General features: G+C 40.4%; 1 protein-coding gene and 1 long non-coding RNA gene across 13 annotated transcripts in view; both read right to left on the bottom strand.

The window, feature by feature from the left end:
* Positions 1-8,251, bottom strand: part of DNM1L (dynamin 1L) — a 60,028-nt gene extending 51,777 nt beyond the window's left edge. For all 12 annotated transcript variants that reach the window (XM_086401371.1, XM_086401369.1, XM_086401368.1 and 9 more), the window contains exon 1: positions 8,064-8,251. Coding sequence is in view for 8 of the 12 variants with exons in the window: in XM_086401366.1 (XP_086257492.1) it covers positions 8,064-8,165 (102 nt within the window). In the remaining 4 variants the exon portion in view is untranslated. The remainder of the gene's footprint in view (positions 1-8,063) is intronic.
* A 14,124-nt stretch (positions 8,252-22,375) lies between these two features.
* On the bottom strand, positions 22,376-23,434 carry LOC147372489 (uncharacterized). The gene is made up of 2 exons (XR_015164105.1): positions 23,277-23,434; positions 22,376-23,046 (listed from the first exon to the last, which is right to left on the bottom strand). It is a non-coding gene; the product is annotated as an uncharacterized LOC147372489 (long non-coding RNA).
* Positions 23,435-24,799: the final 1,365 nt, after the last annotated feature.

Consider the following 24,799-nt stretch of genomic DNA (forward strand, 5'->3'; position numbering starts at 1 on the left):
GCTAAGTAAAATAAGTCAGAGAAAAAGCAAACAGCGCATGATCTCATTTGTATGTGGAATCTAAAACAAAAACAAACAAGTCATAGAAAACAGACCAGTGGTTGCCAGAGATGGGGGGTGGGTGAAATCGGTAAATGTGATCAAAAGGTACAAACTTCCAGTTAAAAATCAATCACGGGGATGTTAAGTACCACACAGTGATTATAGGTAATAATATACTATAGTGTATATTTATAAAGTGTGAGGGTTACTAAGTGAAAGAAAGTGTTAGCTGCTCAGTTGTGTTGACTCTTTGCAATCCCCTGGACTGTAGCTCGCCAGGCTCCTCTGTCCATGGGATTCTCCAGGCAAGAATACTGGAGTGGGTTGCCATTCCCTTCTCCAGGGAATGGAGAAAATCTTAATAGGAAATCTTAATAGTTCTCATCATAATAAAGAATTGTAACTGTGTGGTGACATGTTAACTAGACTTATTGGAGTGATTGTTTCCCAATGTATACACATGTCAGATCATATGTTACACAACTGAAATTAATATAATGTTTACATGTCAATCATATCACAATTTTTAAAAATTTATGTGTCAACACACATACACAGAACAAAACATGTCTGGGCACTCCCAATTTTTACCTCAGTATTCTAAATGCCATCAGTTTCTTCAACAATTGGTTAGATCAGGGCTTGTTTCCCCCTGGTGATATAAACACTCCCAAGTCTGCCCTCTTTCCTCCACAAAGGTAAGCAGCTACGGGAGCTTCAAAGTGGCAAAAGCCACAGCCAGCTTGCTGTGAAAATAGGGCTCACTTGGCACTGCAGTGTCTTCTGCTCTTTACATCTCTCATAGTCCCCAAACTGACTCAATATCCTGTACACTTAGGGGCTAAAAATTTGTGTATATGGTCTCAGTGTAATTTTTAGTTTCTTCCAAACTGCACTGTATTGAGATTTATAATGTCCTGGATTTATATTTTGAGACTGACCCTTAACATTTTGTCATAGCTTTAGCTCTTTCTGATAACTATGATCAACTGGGAACAGGAAGTTGTATTCTTTTCATGCAACTGAAAATAGAATTGTTGTAAATATTCATTCATGCCACATTAAGCAAAGCTGATTTAGTTTTTAACTTCTAAGTTTTTACTTTTCATTGCATAAAGCAGACCTCTCAATTGTTTATTTTGATATTAATATAACAGATAAAAATGTACATTTACTAAGTTTTTAACTTTTTATTTTGAAGTAGTTTTAGTTTTACAGAAGGTTTCCTTCATATTTTTCATGTTTATTTTTAGAGTTCTTTTCAAATTTTTTATTTTGGGCTGCACTGGGTCTTGGTTGCTGCATGCAAGCTTTCTCTAGTTGCAGCCAGCAGGGGCTACTCTCCAGTTGCAGTGTGCAGGCTTCTTATTGCAGTGGCTTCTCTTGTTACAGACCACAGACCCCAAGGCACAGGCTTCAGCAGTTGCAGCTTGCAGGCTCAGTTGCGGCACATGGGCTTAGCTGCCCCAAGGCATATGGAATCTTCCCAGCCCAGGGATCAAACTAATGTTCTTTGATTGGCAGGCGGATTGTTAAGCACTGAACCACCAGGGAAGTCCTGTCTCATTTATTTTAAATAAAATATTTCTGAGTATCCTTAGAAATATTAACTTTTGGAGTATTTAAATAAATAAACTAACATGGTTTTACCACAAAGCTCAAACACTCCACCTATTGAGAAAATGGGCTTCCCCAGTGTACTTCAGACAGTAAAGAATTCACCTGCAATGCAGAAGACCCAGGTTCGATCCCTAGGTCAGGAAGATCCCCTGGAGAAGGGAATGATTACCACTTCAGTATTCTTGTCTGGAGAATTCCATGGACAGAAGAGCCTGGAGGGCTACAGTCGATGACGTCGCAAAAAGTCGGACACAACTGAGTGACTAAGTACACAGCACACACACACACTGGCAAAATATAAATCTAAAATTTACACCACTTCAATTATCCCAGATCCAAACTTGCTAAAATGCTAAAGACCTTAGGGAGCAGTTTTTTTCCTGGTTATAAAATACAGACCCAGTGCTGTCTGGAACATAAATGGTAAGAGTGAAATATAGATATCTGAAAAGCAAGAGTAATATTCAGAAAAATCCCTACTTTTTTCATAAAAGCAGGAAAACTTGGGGAATGTGGCATGAATCTACATATTAAAGAACTCAGTGAAACTCCACCATAAAACACAAAGAGATCCACATGGGGACAAATTATAGTCAAACTGGTGAAAGACAAATATTGAAAGCACCAAGAGAGAAGCAGAGAATCAACTCAAATACAGGGGATCCTCAATAAGATTAATAATACAATAAATTTATCACTAGACATCTTGGATGCCAGAGGTAATAGTATGACATTTAAAGATGTGAGACAAAAAAATCCATCAACCAAGAATTCTAGATCTAATTTAATACTTTGAGGGCAATACTCCCCAAAGCAATGCAGATTCAACACAACCCCTATCAAAATCCAAACAATCTTGTCTGCAGAAATGGAAATACCAGTTCTAAAACTTCTATGGAATGAATGGCAAGGGACTCCTCACTGCAAAACAATCTTGGGAAAAAAAAAAAAAAGAACAAAGTTGGGAGGCTCATACTTTTTGTTTTCAAAATATACTACAAAGTTACAGTAATCAAAACTGTGTGTGATACTGACTTAAGAGGAGACCTAAAGACCAACAGAAAATAATTGAGAGTCCAGAAATAAGCCTATACATCTATAGTCAATTGATTTTCAACAATAGTGCTGAGCCCTAAAGTGGGAAAGGATAGTCTCCAACAAATAGCCCTGGATCAACTGGACAGGCACATGGAAAGGAATGAAGGTGAACCCATCAGATCAGATCAGATCAGTCGCTCAGTTGTGTTCAACTCTTTGCGACCCCATGAATCGAAGCAGGCCAGGCCTCCCTGTCCATCATCAACTCCCGGAGTTCACTCAGACTCACGTCCATCGAGTCAGTGATGCCATCCAGCCATCTCATCCTCTGTCGTCCCCTTCTCCTCCTGCTCCCAATCCCTCCCAGCATCAGGGTCCTTTCCAATGAATCAACTCTTCGCATGGGGTGGCCAAAGTACTGGAGTTTCAGCTTTAGCATCATTCCTTCCAAAGAAATCCCAGGGCCGATCTCCTTCAGAATGGACTGGTTAGATCTCCTTGCAGTCCAAGGGACTCTCAAGAGTCTTCTCCAACACCACAGTTCAAAAGCATCAATTCTTCGGTGCTCAGCCTTCTTCACAGTCTAACTCTCACATCCATACATGACCACAGGAAAAACCATAGCCTTGACTAGAAGAACCTTTGTTGGCAAAGTAATGTCTCTGCTTTTGAATATGCTATCTAGGTTGGTCATAACTTTCCTTCCAAGGAGTAAGTGTCTTTTAATTTCATGGCTGCAGTCACCATCTGTAGTGGTGAACCCATACTTCATACTGAACACAAAAATTTACTCAAAATGGATCAAAACCTAAATGTAAGAGCTGAAACTATAAAACACTTAAAAGAAAATACAAAATAATAATAAAATAATAAATTTTCATTACTCTGGACTTGGCAATGTTATATATGACACTAAATCACACGCAACAAAAGAAAAAATAGATAAGTTAGACTTTATCAAAATTGAAAACTTTTGTGCCTCAAAAGAATGATCATGAAAGTAAAAAGATAACCTTCAGAATGGGAGAAAATATGTGCAAATCACATACTGATAATGATCTTGTATCCAAAATACATAAAGAACTCTGGCAACTCAACAATAAGAAGACAAATAATCCCAACAAGCACCTAAAAAGATATATATTTCATTAGTCACTAGGGAAATACAAATTGAAACCACAATGAGATACCACTTCACATTCTCATCAGAATAATAAAAAGACACAATAACAAGTTTTGACAAGTTTGTAAACAAATTGGGACCCTGGTAGTTTGCTACCATAAATAATCTGGGGCTTCCCTGGTGGCTCAGATTGTTAAGACTCCTCCTGCAATGCAGGAGACCCAAGTTCAATCCCTGGATTGGGAAGATCGACTAGAGAAGGGAATGGCAACCCACTGCTGTATTCTTGCCTGGAGAATTCCGTGGACAGAGGAGCCTAGTGGGCTAAGAGTCAGACACAACGAGTGACTAACACACACACACACACAGTGTAGAAACAGTTTGGTGGCTCCTCAGAAATTTAAAATATAGAATTACCATACGACCTCATTTTATTTGTAGATATATACCAAAAAGAACTAAAAACAGGCATTCAAATATTTGTACACAAATATTCATAGCAGCACCATTCACAACAACCAAAAGATAGAAACATTCCAAATATCCATCAATAGATGAATAATAACAAATATGGTAAATACACACAATACAAGATTAGTCACCAATTAAAGGGAAGCACTGGTACATGCTACAATGTGAATGTATCATGTTATACTAAGTGAAAGAAGCTAAACTTAAATGGCCACATATTGTATGATTCTCTTTCTATAAAATTTCCAGAAAAAGTAACTCTATTAAGAAGGAGAAAAAAAAAAGGTGGTTGTCAGGGACTCAGGGGAAAGAGAATTACAAAATGACTGCTATGGATACAAAGTTTTCTTTTGGGGTGATGAAAATATTTTGGACCTAGACAGAGGTGGTGGTTACACAACATTATGAATGTACTAAATGCCACTGAATTGTACACTTTAAAATAGCTAATTTTTATGCTATACACATTTCACCTCAATTATTTAAGAAACATTTTTTTTAAGTAATCAGCACAGAGATCTGATCTTTTAAGGTTTACACAGAGAAACTAGGGAAAAAGAAACGGAAAGGGAAAAACATGAGTTTACTTAAGAGTACTCACAATATTTTAGGAATTAAACACTGAAGGAATGAAACTAAGATCAATATTTGGCACCAAATTACTAAACTTAGTGAAGCCATCATCTCTACAGTTCAGTTCAGTCACTCAGTCGTGTCCAACTCTTTGCGACCCCATGAACCACAGCACGCCAGGCCTCCCTGTCCATCACCAACTCCCTGAGTTCACCCAAACTCATGTCCACTGAGTCGGTGATGCCATCCAACCATCTCATCCTCTGTCATCCCCTTCTCCTCCTGCCCCCAATCCCTCCCAGCATCAGGGTCTTTTCCAATGAGTCAGCTCTTTGCATGAGGTGGCCAAAGTATTAGAGTTTCAGCTTCAACATCAGTCCTTCCAATGAACACCCAGGACTGATCTCCTTTAGGATGGACTGGTTGGATCTCCTTGCAGTCCAAGGGACTCTCCAGAGTCTTCTCCATGGGAGAATGGCATTGAAATATGTATAATATCATATATGAAACGAGTCGCCAGTCCAGGTTCGATGCATGATACTGGATGCTTGGGGCTGGTGCACTGGGACGACCCAGAGGGATGGTATGGGGATGGACGAAGGAGGAGGGTTCAGGATGGGGAACACACGTATACCTGTGGCAGATTCATTTTGATATATGGCAAAACCAATACAATATTGTAAAGTTAAATAAAATAAAAATTAAAAAAAAAAAAAAAGAGAGTCTTCTCCAACACCACAGTTCAAAAGCTTCAATTCTTCGGCGCTCAGCTTTCTTTGTAGTCCAACTCTCACATCCATACATGACCACTGGAAAAACCATAGCCTTGACTAGACGGACCTTTGTTGGCAAAGTAATGTCTTTGCCATGTAGGTAAAGTGTAAGACAGAGACATTACTGCCACTGTGAAGTTTACCACTCGAACTAACTACAGAGCATTTACTACATCTGTAACTCACTCACTGTACACTACTCCATTAAATGTGAATGTGAGGTGCTGTATATATGCTGCTGCTGCTGCTACTGCTAAGTCGCTTCAGTCATTAAATGGCTTAGATGACAAAGTAATGGTGTACTTATATTCAAATCAAGAAAAGTTTTTTTCCAACATATTGAGGAAAATATGAGAAAAAAATACATTGCTTCTATTCTTATGTAGTTCGTCTATAACTGATTAATAAAGGATTGAATTTCAGTTATTAAGAGCATGAATGGAGATAACCCCCATTAAATCAAGTCTAAAAACTGAATATTTTTTTAGACTCCTGCATTAATCCTAAACATTAACATGCAAATATGGCATACACATATATAGCATATAACTATCACTATTAGGATGGTTTTTGCTGACATATGTTAATAATGACTTTCACAATGCTGAGATCTTTACTTTTCTACCCTGTTCCCTCCCTAATTTTGCCAACAGATTTACTCACTGAAATAAATTCTATCTCATGCAAGGAAAATCTTTCTTGATTTTAAACTATTTATGCTAACACCCTATAGCTCTGATTCTTTTACTGCTTCAGGCTTTTTAAAGCATTGAGACCCTATTAAAAGTATATGCAAAGTTTCTGATCTACAGCTAGGAAACACAAATTACTATCAAAGAAGATTTAATTTCTTCTCCTCTATTTTTATTTACAAAACCGATTGATTTTGATAATAAAAGCCCAAGTGTTTAAAAAATATTATCCAGTAACTCAAAGTATTTATCTTTGAAGCATCTACTACATACACAGAGACTGTACCAAGCAGCTAGGAATAGGAACACAGCAGTAAACAAAATAAACTCAAAAAAAATATTCTCATAATTTACTATATTAATGAACCAGAGTATCTAGCTATTGCAAACATTAAGTTACAAGTACCATAATATGTGAAGGCAGAATTGAGCACATATTGGTATAGGATCTATATCAATCCTATAATCAACCAAGGAAATGTGTTTCTGAAATAATTTCTAAGAAGCCCCTCTCGCCCACCCTAGACAGGATGTCTATGGTTTCCAGGGTTACTAGTGTCTGGAAATACTCTATTTTGAGTTCCCTCTTTAAATATTTATACCCTGTACTCTATATTCGGAGAAGGCAATGGCACCCCACTCCAATACTCTTGCCTCGAGAATCCCATGGACCGAGGAGCCTGGTGGGCTGCAGTCCATGGGGTCGCTAAGAGTCGGACACAACTGAGTGACTTCACTTTCACTTTTCACTTTCATGCATTGGAGAAGGAAATGGCAACCCACTCCAGTATTCTTGCCTGGAGAATCCCATGGACAGAGGAGCCTGGTGGGCTGCCGTCTATGGGGTCGCATAGAGTCGGACACGACTGAAGCGACTTAGCAGCAGCAGCAGCAGCGATGAACCTGATGGAAAGTGAGGAAACCGTCCCCTTTCCAACAGAAAACATCATTTTAAAAAGCCTGTGGTTGATTCTCTTCAACCAAGAAAACGAAAAAATGAAATGTATACTTCTCTGTCATACTAAGTTACTTCTTCAACATTTCCACATGTAAAAATGTATTATCTACAAGAGATGTCAACATGAAAAGATCAGAGAACCTTGATGCCCAATTTAGATGGAAGTCAAAAACCACTGCCTACGCAGAAAAATTGACTATCTCTTCCTTATATCCACAAACTCCAAGTACAAGTTGGTCTGGGTTTTTTTTTGTTTTTAACTGCTTCGGTGTTTTCGAAACGGGAATCACACAGCAGGAAAACACTCAGGTGCACCCAAATAGGGGCCCTCCTGGGCCCCGACACCGAAGTTCCAATACTGATTCCGCAGCCCCTGAGCAAGGCAAGGAGGGAAACAAACACCCCGCCGCCCTGAAACCAACCTAGAAGGGGCTACCCGGCCCCGCGTGCCCCACGCGTCCCCCAGGTGCCCTTGGAAGCAGCGGCCCGCGGGCGAAGCCGCGCCCGGTCCCCGCGGACTCCAGTTCCGCCCGCCCGTCCCTCTCCCACCCCGCCCCCGGGACCCGCGGGACCGCCGCGCCGGCTCCGCCCCTCGCCTCCCCGCCAGGCCCCGGACTACCAGCCCGGGTGCAACGCAGCCCCAGGCGCCCAGGCGCGGCAGCGCCCTCCTCCCACAGGCCGCGAAGGCCGGTCGGGGAGCAAGCGCTGCCGCAGCCTCATCCAGGCCTGCGCCCCAGGCTCCGGCCTGGACGGAAGCCGCCCTCCTCTCTCACCTGCGTTCCCACCACCACGATCTGAGGCAGCTGGATGATGTCGGCGCCCACCGTGTTGAAGACGTCCTGGAGTTTGTTAATAACAGGAATTAGCGCCTCCATAACTCGTAACACACAAGACCCCAGCCGTGCCGGCCGCGGCAATGAATGGGGCCGGGGCCCAGAGTCAGCCTCCTTCCTCCTCTCCCCCGCCCTCTCCTCGGGAGCCGGCACCCATTGGACCCCGCCCGCTACCTGCCCCCTCCCGACGGGCCATGCGCCAAGACGGAGGCGCTGGAAAACAGACGCTGCCGGGAGTTGTAGTTCTGGCGAGGCGGACCGCCGGGCCTACAGCTTCCGGAAGGCTGTGCCGTGCAGGCGGCTCGCCAACGCGGAGGGAAGGATGCTTGGGATTGGGCTGCTGTCAAAAGAATAGGGAGCGAGGCCCAGAGAGTCAGAAGGAAGAGATACATTTATACTTGTCCGCGAGGCAAAATAAGTGTGAAAATTTCGGATAGGAATATGTGTTAAATATAGCGGAGTCTGTTAATTATCCAGGACGTCATTTCCTGAAAAGGACACTGTCAAGTAGAGCTGGTTGGAAAGGCTTAAAAATCGTAGCCTCAGACACCCCAGCCAAGTACAAATGGTATGCAGGCTGATACTAGAAGATGCGAGGTGCTATTCTGCAACAAAAAATGCAAAACCAGCTCAGATTAGAACACGAGGGCTCTCTAGAATGTTAAAATGTATTCAGAAAAACTATGAAAGTGCCAGATTTTCAAGAGAAGGGCTAGGGCTGGGCCCTCATTCTCTATATTTTGTATAAATATGTATTCACTGTGGCCTGATTTCTGGCAAAGTGGAAAGCTGATAACTGCCTTACTAGCTGTTTGCTAAGTGTGCCTACTGTTTTATTCCTAAATGTTTTTCTTTTTTAGATGGACAGTATCTCTCCTCTACTGTGAACCTCCAAAGCTTTCCTCTCTCACAATAAAAAAAGGTGATATCTGAGCAAAGAGCCAAAGTAGGGGAGGAAAAAGACCCCTCCCCTACTTGACTTTTTCCATGGTGTATCTCCATGTAACATGGTACATACTGAACTTGTTAACTATCTCTCTCTTCTAGATTACCAGCTTGTAGACGCCAGGGATTTTTGACTGTTTAATTCACTGATGCATCCCTAACCCCTGGAAAGGGACAAACAAGATAGTCCCAAACTCATTATCCTCTGAGTTTGCAATCTAACAGAGGATGACACCATAATAGACAAATGCGTGAAGTGCTATGACTGCGTTTATTATGGAGTCCTTTTTCTAATCCAAGATAGGAGTGAAAGTTCAAGCAAGACTTCCTAGAAATTACTAGGTACAATCTCCTTGAGAGTAAGGACCACCCCCTTGAAAGTAAGGACCACTGCACAGCTTTACTGAGTACCATCACCCGCACAGCCATACAATATCATGTGCTAAGTCATTTCAGTTGTGTCCAGCCCTGCGACCCCATGGAGTGTAGCCCACCAGCCTTCTCTGTCCATGGGATTTTTCAAGCAAGAACACTGTAGTGGGTTGCCATGCCCTCCTCCAGGGTATCTTCCCGACCCAGGTATCAAACCCACATTTCTTATGTCTCTTGCATTGGCTTTACTACTACTTCCTTACTACTAGCACCACCTGGGAAGCCCCCCATACACATTGGCTGTGGGGAATATGCTTGATTTGTTCAGCAAGACACATGAGAGATACTCAATAAATACTTCTGAACAAATGAATTAAATTTCATCTAAGCTAAGACCTGAAGGTCCATTAGTGGTGTTTTGGCATCAAGTTTTATGAACATTTCCTTCTATTTTTTTTATTTTTTATTTCAGAGTCAAAATGAGACAAACAACTTGAGAATTCCAAAAACAGGAAGCAGACCAAAGATAGTATTTATTTTCTACCAAAGATAGTATTATATAACAGTCAGATGTTACCCACTTTGTTTCTCAGAATTCTGTTGATGGAGCTTTTGGTCTCTTCTTTATCTCTGAGCAGTCTATATTTTGTCTGAGATGAAAAGACAGACAAAAGGAGAAGGTAGGCTCACAGTGAAGCTCCATGGGCATAACCAGTAACTGCTTCACAGGGGCAAGGTGCCCTGGGCAACAACTATGCAACTGCTTTTCCTTTATTTGTGACCTCAAAGGACATAGTCTTTTTTATTTGTTAATGGCAAAATTTAAAGAGCAGGCATGTATAATATATAATATAATATAATATGAGGTAATATTATAATATATCCATGGGGTCGCAAAGAGTCGGACAGGACTGAGCTACTGAACTGAACTGAATGGGGAAATTGTCTGCAGACGGTAGTCAGTCAGGTGGCTCAGAAGCTAACAATTGAATCTGCTAAATAGTGAAGTACTGACAGACCATTAGAGGGCAGCGTGACAATACAATTAAGAATTAAGAGCAGCAGAGTCTTATTTCTTCACCCTATACTGTTTTCTTCCCTTTGCTCCACGCCCATATACCAGTGGAACTTATCACCTCCTTTAATCCTCCCACCTTCAGAACATGTGGCATATTTTATTAACTGTTTGAAATAATAGGCTGATTTTACCTCACAAAAATGCCAACAACAAATGTTACTTGTTTGGCATCCCTGTTCTTAAACACCTACCCTATCTCTGGGAATTTCTCATTAGCCTCTTTATATCTGTACTTCAGGTTCCCAAAATGTCGTTTGGCATTCGTAGAAACTCCTCAAACCTCCTATCTCCTCTGTTTTTCAGGACTCTCTTTCACCTTTCCTGCTGCTGATGCTAAGTCGCTTCAGTCATGTCTGACTCTGTGTGACCCCATAGATGGCAGCCCACCAGGCTCCTCCGTCCGAGATTCTCCAGGCAAGGATACTGGAGTGTGTTGCCAGTTCCTTCTCCAATGCATGCATGCATGCTGTCGCTTCAGTCGTGTCTGATTCTATGTGACCCTATGTACAGCAGCCCACCAGGCTTCTCTGTCCACAGGATTCGTTAGGCAAGAATACTGGAGTGAGTTGCCATTTCCTTCTCCATTCATCTTTCCTACACCAACTCAAAGCCCACACTTTACGGTGAAGAAAAATTTAGCTTTTCAGCCCTTGGTTAGCTGCCTTTGCATATCCAAGGGCTCACTGGTACACTGTGGTAAACAAAGGGACAAAAGCCAGGATTTCTTCTGTCACCAGCCCAGTCTAGAAGAGACTTTGAACATCTCTCCTTTCTAATTCCCAGCCAGTCCATCTAACCAGTACTGGGCAGCATGAGTCAATTTGAGTTTTAAGAACTAGTTTTCTGGGACTTCCCTGGGTTTGGTTAAAAACCCACCTTCCAGTGCAGGGGACATGGGTTCGATCCCTGGTCAGGGAACGAAGATCCCACATGCTGCAGGGCAACTAAGCCCGTGAACCACAACTACGGAGCATGCGTGCCGTAACTAGGACTTGACGCAGCCAATACATAAATAAATATTTTTTTTAAAAAGAAACAATTTTCTAGAAATGCTGTATAACTGGGATGGATGTGTCACATAAGTGACACAGCAAAATTAGTGAATAACATAGTGTATCATAAAGTTCTAAGTATATTATATATAATATATATAAAGTTTTATCCATTAGTCGACTTTTTGTTTATTTTTGATGGCTTTTATTTATTCTCTTTCCTGTTGAATTACTGAATATTTGACCAAATGAGTAAATAGATATATGTCTGTATGAATGAATAAATATATGTTTTCCATATTAAATTTACTTTATTTGAGCTAGTCAAGAAGAACTTGTTGTTTTACTTATTATAGCATGAGGGAAGAAGTTCTGAATTAATCATTCTATTTAAGAATGATGTGACCTTACTCCCAATCCCAATCTATGAAATAGGAATAATAACATAACTACTAAAGATGTGACCTACTACCAAAATGAAAGTAAGTTTTTAAGCAGCTTTAGCAGTACTAGGAAGCTAATGCAAAGGTAGAAAATGATATACCTCAAAATCCCGACAGCAGTCTTTAATGTGTGCCACTATTCACACCACTGGAAAAACCAAATCAAACAAACCAAAATTAAAATAGAGAATTAATATAAATAAATTAAAGCTATATTAAAAACTAAAGCTACAAAGGTGAATAAAATACATTCTGCAAAATTCTTCAAATCTCATTCTCTCCTCTGAGGAAGAAAATCAGCAAGTAACTAGAATTAATATGGAAGTCAGCACTAGATGAAAGGATTAATAGGAGTTGACCTGACAAAGATGAAGGGAAACAACTTCCAAACTAGACAGAGGGAACAACTTGTGCCAAAGTGAAGAGAAAGGAAAGGACATGAGGCATTCTGGATGGTTTAAACAGCTTAGTGTGGCTTAGTATACAGTGAGGCCTGTGAGGGAATAGTGAGTGGCAAGACTAATAGCTGGTCAGACCAAGGTGAACTCATGAGAGTGAGGAGTGAGAGATGTCTCCTGAAGGTAATGAAGAAAATCAGAAGGGTGACCAAAGACAGACATGATGTCATGAATTTTACAAAGATCACCTCCATCCCACTGAATTGGGATGGGGGAAGGGAGTACAGGAAACCTGATAGGGAGTGTTGTGGTAATCAAGTCAGAGATGATGGTAGTATATCCTGGGGTGGTAATGACGGAGTGTGTGTTTGTGTGTGTGTGTGTGTCAGTCACTCAGTTGTGTCCGACCCGTTGTGACCCCATGGATGGTAACCTGCCAGGCTGCTCTGTTCTGGAATTCTCCAGGCAAGAATGATTGAGACACCTGGACAAATTTAGAATAGATGCACTTGTTCAGAGAATATAAAGAAGATGGGTAAAATGGGTAATAGGAATATTTAAGAGGAAACAGAAGAAGGATGTTAAAGAAATAAGCCATAAAATGGTGACCAAAAAGATAAAAGGAAAACAATAGCTTGTTCAAAATGTATTTCAGCCTCTTTCTTGTGGGCCTTTTCTCTTTTTCTTCTGCTTCAAAAACGAAAAAGCTAAAAGCTTCATATCCAAATATATTTGCAACAAAGCACTCCAGATATTTTTGTTCCCCAAAACAGGCTCAAAGGCTTAAATTCTGAACTAAACTGTGAGAGGATGGAGGAGGTGTGCAACGCATCCATTTTACTTGTGCAGATCATGGACATGAGATACAGTCCTGGAGTTGATGGTTCTGATGATGTTTTCCTGATTCTCAGATAGTGGCTGAGTTAAAGAGATCCTGAGAGCCAGCTCCTGATTGTAGTAAAAGTGAAGTGAAGTGAAGTCTCTCAGTCGTGTCCGACTCTTTGCGACCCCGTGGACTGTAGCCTACCTGGCTCCTCTGTCCATGGGATTTTCCAGGCAATAGTATTGGAGTGGATTACCATATAGTAAACATATCGGTAATCCTAGGAGTCCCAGTGATTCTGGGAGTATTTCCTAGATGTCTAGCCTAGAGCCTGTTTTTTCAGTCAGAAAAAAACAGAGTAAATATTAAGCATCTAATTCCAGGTACTAAATCCCTTTCTGCTTAAATTTGATAGAGGATTGTATTTGTTTTCTAGGGCTATTGTGGCAAAGTACCACAAACTGGTTTCTTTAAAACACAGAAGTTTATTGCCTCATAGTTCTACAAGCTAAAAGTTCAAAGTCAAGACCTCAGCAGGATGGGCTTCCTTTAAGGACTGTGAAGGAGAATCTGTTCCATGCCTCTCCCCTAACTTTTAGTGACCACAAACATTTCTTTCTTGTGACAGCATAACTCCAATCTCTGCCTCCTTCTTCACATGGAAGTCTGCTCCCTGCATGTGTTCACATCAACTCACTTCTGTGCTTATCTGTCTCTGGGTCCAAATGTCCTACTTACTCTAATGACCTCGTTTTACTAGAGACAGAAGAAGGATTTTTTTAGTTTGGTGTTTTTTTTTTTTTTTTTATGTAGACCATTTTAAAAGTCTTTACTGAGTTTGTTACACTACTGTTTCTGTGTTTTGTTTTGTTTTGTTGGCCTCAAGGTATGTGGGATCTTAGCTCTCCCACCAGGGATCGAACCTGCGACAAAGTCTTGAGCCCTAGACCACCAGAGACGTCCCAGGAGAAAGCTTTTTACTTGAAGGCATTTTTAAACTTGATTGCTTCTGTAAATACACTATTTCCACATAAAATCATATTCTGAGGCCCTGGTAGAATATATTTCAATCCATAACAAGGAGTATGACAGGAACATTTCGTATTCTTTATATGTTCAAAATGGTCTCTGAGGAGGCCTTGCAAATAGCTAAGAAGAGAAGCTAAAGGCAAAAGAGAAAAGGAAAGATGCACCCATCGGAATGCAGAGTTCCAAAGAATAGCAAGGAGAGATAAGAAGGCCTTCCTACGTGAACAATGCAAAGAAATAGAGGAAAACAATAGGATGGGAAAGACTAGAGATCTCTTCAAGAAAATTAGAGATACCAAGGAAACATTTCATGCAAAGATGGGCACAATAAAGGACAGAAATGGTATGGACCTAAGACAAGCAGAAGATATTAAGAAGATGTGGAAAAGAATACACAGAAGAACTATACAAAAACAATTTTAATGACCAGCTAACCTTGATGGTGTGATCACTCACCTAGAGCCAGACACCTTGGAGTGTGAAGTCAAGTGGGCCTTAGGAAGCATCACTACAAACAAAGCTAGTGGAAGGTGATAGAATTCCAGCTGAGCTATTTCAAATCCTGAAAGATGATGCTGTGAAAGTGCTGCCCTCAATATGTCAGCAAATTTGGAAAACTCAGCAGTGGCCACAGGACTGGAAAAGGTCAGTTTTCATTCCAATCCCAAAGAAAGGCAATGCCAAAGAATGCTCAAACTACCATATAATTGCACTCATTCCACATGCTAGCAAAGTAATGCTCAAAATTCTAGAAGCCAGCCTTCAACAGTACGTGAACTGTGAACTTCCAGATGTTCAAGCTGGATTTAGAAAAGGCAGAGGAACCAGAGATCAAATTGCCAACATCTGTTGGATCATTGAAAAAGCAAGAAAGTTCCAGAAAAACATCTACTTCTGCTTCATTGACTATGCCAAAGCCTTTGACTGTGTGGATCACAATAAACTGTGGAAAATTCTGAAAGAGATGGGAATACCAGACCACCTGTCCTGCCTCTTGAGAAATCTGTATGCAGGTCAGGAAGCAACAGTTAGAACTGGACATGGAACAACAGACTGGTTCCAAATTGGGAAAGGAGTATGTCAAGGCTGTATATTGTCACCCTGCTTATTTAACTTATATGCAGAGTACGTCATGAGAAATGCTGGGCTGGATGAAGCACAAGCTGGGATCAGATTGCTGGGAGAAATATCTTGATATTTCAATTCTTCTGTGCTCAGCCTTCTTTATGGTGAAACTCTCATATCCATACATGACTACTGGAAAAACCATGGCTTTGACTAGACGCACCTTTGTCAGCAAAGTAATGTCTCTGCTTTTTAATACACTGTCTAGGTTTGTCATAGCTTTTCTTCCAGGGAGCAAGTGTCTTTTAATTTCATGGCTGCAGTCACCATCTGGAGAGATTTTGGAACCCAAGAAAATAAAGTCTGTCCTTATTTCCATTGTTTCCCCATCTATTTTCCATGAAGTAATGGGACTGGATGCCATAATCTTTGTTTTTGAATGTTGAGTTTTAAACCAGCGTTTTCATTCTCCTCTTTCATCTTTATCTTTAGACTCTTTAGTTCCTCTTTGCTGTCATCTGCATATCTTAGGTTATTGATATTTCTCCCAGCAATCTTGATTCCAGCTTGTGCTTCTTCCAGCCCAGCATTTCTCATGACGTACTCTGCATATAAGTTAAATAAGCAGGGTGACAATATACAGCCTTGACATACTCCTTTCCCAATTTGGAACCAGTCTGTTGTTCCATGTCCAGTTCTAACTGTTGCTTCCTGACCTGCATACAGATTTCTCAAGAGGCAGGACAGGTGGTCTGGTATTCCCATCTCTTTCAGAATTTTCCACAGTTTATTGTGATCCACACAGTCAAAGGCTTTGGCATAGTCAATGAAGCAGAAGTAGATGTTTTTCTGGAACTCTCTTGCTTTTTCAATGATCCAACAGATGTTGGCAATTTGATTTCTGGTTCCTCTGCCTTTTCTAAATCCAGCTTGAACATCTGGAAGTTCACAGTTCACGTACTGTTGAAGGCTGGCTTCTAGAATTTTGAGCATTACTTTGCTAGCATGTGGAATGAGTGCAATTATATGGTAGTTTGAGCATTCTTTGGCATTGCCTTTCTTTGGGATTGGAATGAAAACTGACCTTTTCCAGTCCTGTGGCCACTGCTGAGTTTTCCAAATTTGCTGACATATTGAGGGCAGCACTTTCACAGCATCATCTTTCAGGATTTGAAATAGCTCAGCTGGAATTCTATCACCTTCCACTAGCTTTGTTTGTAGTGATGCTTCCTAAGGCCCACTTGACTTCACACTCCAAGGTGTCTGGCTCTAGGTGAGTGATCACACCATCAAGGTTAGCTGGTCATTAAAATTGTTTTTGTATAGTTCTTCTGTGTATTCTTTCCACATCTTCTTAATATCTTCTGCTTGTCTTAGGTCCATACCATTTCTGTCCTTTATTGTGCCCATCTTTGCATGAAATGTTTCCTTGGTATCTCTAATTTTCTTGAAGAGATCTCTAGTCTTTCCCATCCTATTGTTTTCCTCTATTTCTTTGCATTGTTCACGTAGGAAGGCTTTCCTATCTCTCCTTACTATTCTTTGGAACTCTGCATTCAGATGGGTATATCTCTCCTTTTCTCCTTTTTCTTTAGCTTCTCTTCTTTTCTCAGCTCTTTGTAAGAAATCCTCCTACAACCATATAGTTCTACACATATAATTCTAGTTTTTCACTTATAGTAAATAAAGTTCCATTTATTACAGTTTTTCTTACTTAGTGCTATGTCTTCTATACCAGGACATAAAACTCTCAAAATATTCTTCCCAATGGCTTCACAGTAATTTCTTATAAGGATTATGATAATTTATTTAACAGTTTTTATCTTGGTAGTTGATAGGTCACTTGGAATTTCTTAATTTATTATGGACAATGCTGTAGAAAATATCTTTATACATGTGTATATTCATAGTTTTGTTAATATTTCAGCAAAGTAGATTCCTAGAAGTGAAATTGCTAAGTCAAATGTAATGCATGTTTAAATCTGAATAGATATCGTGTGCTAGTTTATATTCTAATGAAGTCATATAGAAGTACCCATTTCCTCATGCCCACCTTTGAATAGTATCAATAATTTTACTTTTGCTAATATAATAAGATTAAAAGCAAACATTTTTATTTATATTATTAGTACATTTTTGCATGTTTGTCCTTATTTCTTTTTTATGAGTTACATATTCACAGTCTTTGCCCATTTTCCATTGCACTATTATTTTAAAATAGTTATTTTTAAGAGTCATTTATATTTATGATGGCAAATAAACTTTATTATATGTGTTTCAAATATTTTCTCTCAATATGCGCTTTGTCTTTTAATTCTGTTAATGGTATTCTTAACTCTATGAAAGTGAAGTTACAGGGTCAAGTTTGGCACATTTTCAGGTAGATGGTACAGAATATGTGTGTTGGGGGTTAGAAATTAGACTCCAGGCATGACAGGTGGGCAGGGCAAAAATAGCCACTACAAATACCTTCTCGGTACCTAAGTGCAACACTTAGAATGCCTTATCTGACAATCAGCCAAACTTATTTGCCTGACTAAAATCTTTGAATCTTGAAGAGGAGATTTTATATGCTTTTCAGCACTAATGCTGAGCCCACCAGCTTACCTTATTGATTCTCACAGGATCCACTGATGCTCAGGGACTGTGGCTGAGAGACTGGAACCTTCTGAATGAAAAGGAAGGGACAGCAGACTGGTCTACAGCACCAAATTGAGGAAGCATTTGAGTAACATTTGAAAAAATGGAAGTGACTATGTGTATTCAAACATACAATACATTAAACTTGCATATGATATCAAATACAGGCTTTCAAAAAGGCAAGGAGATTCATGGGAACAATGAATAATAAAAATGTAAACAATAAGAGTCTTACAACACTAAAACCTAAGGGAACACTAGCAATTTTCATGATTTTAAATTTTAGTCCACTTCAGTATTTTTTTTTTTCCACTTCAGTATTTTACAAATAAGGAAACAAAGGTTCAGAGAATATGATGAGCTCAGGTTTGCAGCTCTAGTTACTAGTAGAGACAGGATTAGAACTCAGTTCTCTTGACCCTCAATTTGACAAAACTTCCTTAATTTAGGAGTTCCTTGTATCTCTGGATAAACAACAACTAAAAAGCCCATACATTTAAAATGTGACTTTTAGTAGAATTAAAATATGATAAATTAGTAATCAGGTTTTAAAATTATTTTATGCCTCTGTCTGAGACCCACTGCACTCTTTGGTAGAAGGTGTATTCTAGCCCCGAAGCCAGCTCAAAGCCCCAGGAAGCAGCATCACTGAGTTTTGCCCACAGACTCTGACCATCTAGACAATCAGTTCCCAGGATCAGTAACTCAGAGCTACCCAAGACACACCTCTGGCCTATGTACCTTGTCTGTAGGTTTTCTAAAAGCCACTTTCCACCCTCATCCCCACCCACCCACCTTGCCAACTGTGTGTCAGAGATCACACCTCACTGTCTAGATCCCTTTATGAAACTGTTGGCAATCTTTGGATTACTTTTATGACATGCAAACTAATGTATGTTCTCAAGCTAGGAGGTTCTTTGAGGTTGTGTTTAGATTGTTTCATCTGAAAGAAAGGGTAGAAAGTGAAGTTGCTCAGTTGTGTCCAACTCTTTGCAATTCCATGGACTGTAGCCTACCAGGCTCCTCTGTCCTTGGGATTTTCCATGCAAGAGTACTGGAGAGGGTTGTCATTTTAATGAAAGGTATAAGGGAAAGGCAGAAGTTGCCTGATGTCTGTTCAATCTTTTGCCCATGAGCTAACTGCTATTAAGAGTTTCTTGTGTGGGAAGGAAAGAGTGGGACGAATTGAGAAAGTAGCATTGACGTACATATACTACCATGTGTAAAATAGATACCCAGTGGGAAGCTGTTGCATAACACAGGGAGCTCAGCTTGGTGCTCTGTGATGGTCTAGAGGGATGGGAGGGTGGAAGGGAGACTGAAAAGGGAGGGGATGTGTGTATGTGTGTGTGTGTATATATATATGTGTGTGTACTTATAGTTGATTCATGTTGGTGTACAGCAGAAACTAACACAACATTGTAAAGCAATTATCCTCCAATTAAATTTTTTTAAACTTTAAACATTTTGTTTAGAGGTATAGCCGATTAACAATGTTGCGGTAGTTCCAGGTGAAGAACGAAGGGACTCAGCCATACGTATACTTGTGTCCATTCTCCCCCCAAACCCCCTCCCGTCCAAGCTGGCACATAACATTGAGCAGAGTTCTATGTGCTATACAATAGGTCATTGTTAATTATCAATTTTAAATATAGTAGCATGTAATGACCTTCCCAAAGTCCCTAACTATCCCTTTCTTCCCCCAGCTAAAATTTTTTGAATTTATTTAATTGGAAGATACTTTACAATATTGTGATGGTTTTTGCCATATATCAACATGAATCAGCCAAGGGTATACATGTGTCTTTCCATCCTGAGCCCCTCCCACCTCCTTCCCTACCCTATCCCTCCGGATTGTTCCAGAGCACTGGCTTTGGGTGCCTTGCTTCATGATCAAATTTGCACTGGTCACCTATTTTACACATAGTAATATACATGTTTCAATGCTACTCTCTCAAATCATCCCATCCTTGCCTTCTCCCACTGAGTCCAAAAGTCTATTCTTTACATCTTTGTCTCCTTTGCTGCCCTGCATGTAGGATGCTCGTTATTGTCTTTCTAAATTTCATATATATGCGTTAAATACAGTATTTGTCTTTCTCTTTCTGACTTACTTCAGTCTATTATAATAGGCTACAGCTTCATCCACCTCATTATAACTGACTCAAGGAGGGCGGGGACAAAAAAAAGAAAAAAAAATAACTGACTCAAATGCATTCCTTTTTATAGCTGAGTAATATTCCATCATGTATATATACCACAACTTCCTTATCCATTCATCTTATGATGGACATCTAGGTTGCTTCCATGTCCTAGCTACTATAAAATAGTGCTGCAATGAACACTGGGGTACATGTGTCTCTTTCAATTCTGGTTTCCCCTGTGTATATGCCAGCAGTGGGATTGCTGGGTTGTATGACAGTTCTAGTTTCAGTTTTTAGAGGAATCTCCACACTGTTCTCCATAGTGACTGTACCAGTTTACATTCCCACCAACAATGTGAGAGGGTTCCCTTTTCTCTACACCAAGAGTTCCCTGCATGCGCTTTTAGAAAATTTCCACACATGCCTAGGTAGGAGTACCATCATATTGTTTTATAATTTATTTCTTTAAATTTTCACATACTATCTTGTAGTTGCCTTTTTAAATTACCTCATTCTAAACCTGGAAACGTATAATATGTATATAGGACACAATTTGCTTATGATTTGTTTTTAAAACTGCACTGATGCTTCAAAAGGCACCTACACTGATCGAAGTTGAAAATCATTGTTGGAGTACTAATATGATATTTCTTACCTAATACAATCCATGTATATGGCTTAGATAGGTTACTTGTGCTATCTGAGCTTCAGTTTTTCCATCTGCAAAAAAGGTACCATTTCTTGGCAGGAGGCTAGTCATAGAATTTGATGAGATAATGCTTGTAGCACAACCTGGTGAGGTGGAAATGATGTTTTGGGGAGACAAAACAAAATATACTGTATTCTCTAAAGCAGATGAAATGTGCTTGAATCCACAATCTATTTACCAGTTAAGTTGGCTTAAAGCTCAACATTCAGAAAACTAAGATCATGGCATCTGGTCCCATCCCTTCATGGGAAATAGATGGGGAAACAGTGGAAACAGTAGCTGACTTTATTTTTGAGGGCTCCAAAATCACTGCAGATGGTGACTGCAGCCATGAAATTAAAAGATGCTTACTCCTTGGAAGGAAAGTTATGACCAACCTAGATAGCATATTCAAAAGCAGAGACATTACTTTGCCAACAAATGTCTGTCTAGTCAAGGCTTTGGTTTTTCCTGTGGTCATGTATGGATGTGAGAGTTGGACTGTGAAGAAAGCTGAGCACCGAAGAATTGATGCTTTTGAACTGTGGTGTTGGAGAAGACTCTTGAGAGTCCCTTGGACTGCAAGGAGATCCAACCAGTCCACCCTAAAGGAGATCAGTCCTGGGTGTTCATTGGAAGGACTGATGCTGAAACTGAAACTCCAATACTTTGGCCACCTCATGCGAAGAGTTGACTCATTGGAAAAGACCCTGATGCTGGGAGGGATGGGGGCAGGAGGAGAAGGGGACGACAGAGGATGAGATGGCTGAACGGCATCACCAACTCGATGGACATGAGTTTGGGTAAACTCCGGGAGTTGGTGATGGACAGGGAGGCCTGGCGTGCTGCCATTCATGGGGTTGCAAAGAGTCGGACATGACTGAGCGACTGGACTGAACTGAACTGAACCCAGGATGAGTGAGGTAAGCTTCGGATCCTCAGTTTACTCTCTATAAAGTACACAAAAAATAGTTCTGAGGTTTAAAACTAAATAATGTATATGAAGCTCTTACTAGGGTATCTTTTTCCTAAAATGTGCTTAGTAATAACAGTACCCATTAGTGTCAAGTGAGGCCCTTGATATGGGCTTAAAACCTGCTCCTGCCATTCCTTAGATATATGTCTCTGAGGAGCTGTCTTGAAGTTTCTGAGTCTTAGTTTCCTCATCCCGCCTTACTGGATTGTTAGGATGAAACAGAAGCTTAGTATCATCTCCAAAAAATGGTAGATACAAGCACTTAGCACTGTGTCCAGGTCTTTGCGTGGAAACACACATCAGCTGCTTTCCTCGTCAGTTAACTTCTCTTTTTCCTTTCCAATTCTTCACTGCATAGATGAGGTTTATTTAAACTAGTGCAGGAGTGTTGAAGATAGAATTTTAAAGTCAGAATCTCTGCTCCTTTTTTTCACTGTTAATTTTATTTTTTTTTTCCACTGTTAATTTTAAAGTCGTTTCTATGGGCTAGTTTTACCCTACAACTCACAAGAAATGTAACACTGTGTAATAAATAGTGATAAAGCATATTCAGATCAGAACATTAATCATTTAAGCAAAACAAACCCATAGAGGACTTCTTTCTTCAAAGTATACATATTTTCATCAAATGAATTTGTCAAATAACAATTAACACAAGTTCTAGTTCTTTGTTGAATTTACAAGTTCAATAGAAATATGAATCATAATGGCATATTGTGGGGATGGGCAGTGGTTACTGGAGACTCTGAATCATAGTCCAGAGGAAAGGCAACACTGAGAAATATCCTAAGAAGATGTTAAACTAGAGAGACAGTTTCTGAGAGAAAAAAAAGCTTTGCAATCACAGTCCAAGGCCATTTAAGGACAGTAATTCTCAAACTCTGGAGAACACAGATCATGTCCCAACCCAGGTGTTTAGACTATTCTTATCTCTCCATGGGTTCCCAGATCTCATAAATGAGATAAGGAGTCACTTAACTCAACAAAACTTATTGCTAAAGAGTCACCAACTACAGACTGAGAACATAGAGAAATTGCTTGAGGCCCAGGCTTATTCTGGTTAGATGCGGTCATCTTTCCATTTGAATCTGAGAGAAGTAGAGCATTGCACAGGGGAACAAAAGAAAAAAGAGGGCTGGAGGAAAGGGTTGTAGGGCTCCAACTTCGGCACCACCGACATCGCGGTTTGAAGAACTCTTTGCTGTGGGGCACTGTCTTGTACACTGTAGGATATAGAGCGGCAGCCCTGGACTCCATGGTATATGCCAGTAGCACAATGTCCCTCCCAGCTGTGACAGCCAAAAATGTCTCCAGACTCTGCCAAATGTTCCTGGGGATGGAGGAGAAAGGAGATAGAAAACCAGGTTGAGAACCACTGTTCTGGAGTATGTGGAGGCAAGGAATAGGAATATACCCTGGTCATCCCCCAGTTTCCTTTTTCCTTTACAAATATGTAGCTCCTTTAGAAAGGCTTTTTATGGCTATCTTAATTCTCTTCTCTCTTCCTGGATAGCTATTTCTGTTTTCATTCTAGTCACCCCAGGACAGGCTGAGACTTACCTCAGAGACCCTCAGTGAAGTCCTGGGCAGCTGGGAGGAGAGCAGGAGAGCATGAGGTCAAGGCAACAGGCCAGAGACCGAGGTCTCCTCTTGACAGGGCTTGTGGTATCCGGCCTGAGTGCAACACTGAAGACGAACGTTATTCCCTCAGTTTTGAGTGTTACAGTGGTTCATAAAAGTAGGGTGGGTAGGTACAGGATGTATGGGAAGAATCAGAATCACTGGGAGAAAATGACACATCTTTATCCATCTGCCAGCATATAGCCCCAGGCAGGTCAAAATTGCAGCAAGGCGTGGCATAGGTATGCATGTTTTCAACTCCAATGCACAGTTAGTGTAAGGTGTTACTTACTCTCAGTCTCTTCTTCCAGTGGAACCACCTAAGAAGTTTTCTATGATATCTAACCTATTGAGGAGTAACTCTCAATAACAAGTTAGAGACGTGCCTTGAAGCATTATTTGAACTAGTGAAAAATGATGAAAACACTAATTAGAAAACATAGGCATTTTTATGTTCATTGCAGTATTATTTACGATAGACAGAATATGGAAGGCGCCTAAGTGCCCACTGATAGATGAGTGGGTAAAGAAGATATAAAGTGGTTATAAAGATAATAGAATATTAGTCATAAAAAAGAATATAGCAAGCCCTTACATATGAATTAGTTCTATTCTGAGAGCACGTTAGTGAATCCAATTTGTTAAGTCTGACAAAGTAGCCTAGATACCCAACTAACACAATCTGCTATATGGTATTGTACTGTAATAGCTTTATAATGCTTTTCACACAAATAATACATAAAAACAGACGAGAAAAGTATAGAAAACATTTCTAAGCTTACAGTACAGTACCTTGAAAAGTACAGGAGTACAGCACAACAGCTGTCATCCAGGGGCTAGCGTTGAATGAACAGGCAAGAAGTGCTGCTGACCGGAGGAGGGAGAGAAGGTGGGAGATGATAGAACAGAAGGATCGTCAGCAACAGGAGACAAAGCGCCAGCTGCAATTTCACTCACACCTGACCCTGATGGAATGCACATTCACATCTTTCAAAGTTTTCAACTTGAACGTTCATATCTAGGGGACTTACTGTAAAATTTTGCCATTTTCAACAGCATGGAAGGACCTAGAGGGTAATGTTGTTGTTCAGTTTCCCAGTTATGTCCAACTCTTTGCGACCTCAGGGACTGCAAGACGCCAGGCTTTCCTGGTGCTGCAGAGGGTAATATGCTAAGTGAAGTAAGTCAGACACAGAAAGAGGAATACAAATACAAACTGTATCAGTTCAGTTCAGTTCAGTCCCTCAGTCGTGTCCGACTCTGTGCAACCCCATGAATGGCAGCACGCCAGGCCTCCCTGTCCATCACCAACTCCCGGAGTTCACTCAAACTCACGTCAGTCGAGTTGGTGATGCCATCCAGCCATTTCATCCTCTGTCGTCCCCTTTTCCTCCTGCCCCCAATCCCTCCCAGCATCCGAATCTTTTCCAATGAGTCAACTCTTCACATGAGGTGGCCAAAGT

This window comes from Bos grunniens, chromosome 5 (assembly GCF_055505025.1).
Source record: "Bos grunniens cultivar Pamir isolate PY7600 chromosome 5, Bosgru_T2T1.0, whole genome shotgun sequence".
In the NCBI taxonomy this organism is placed as follows: domain Eukaryota; kingdom Metazoa; phylum Chordata; class Mammalia; order Artiodactyla; family Bovidae; genus Bos; species Bos grunniens.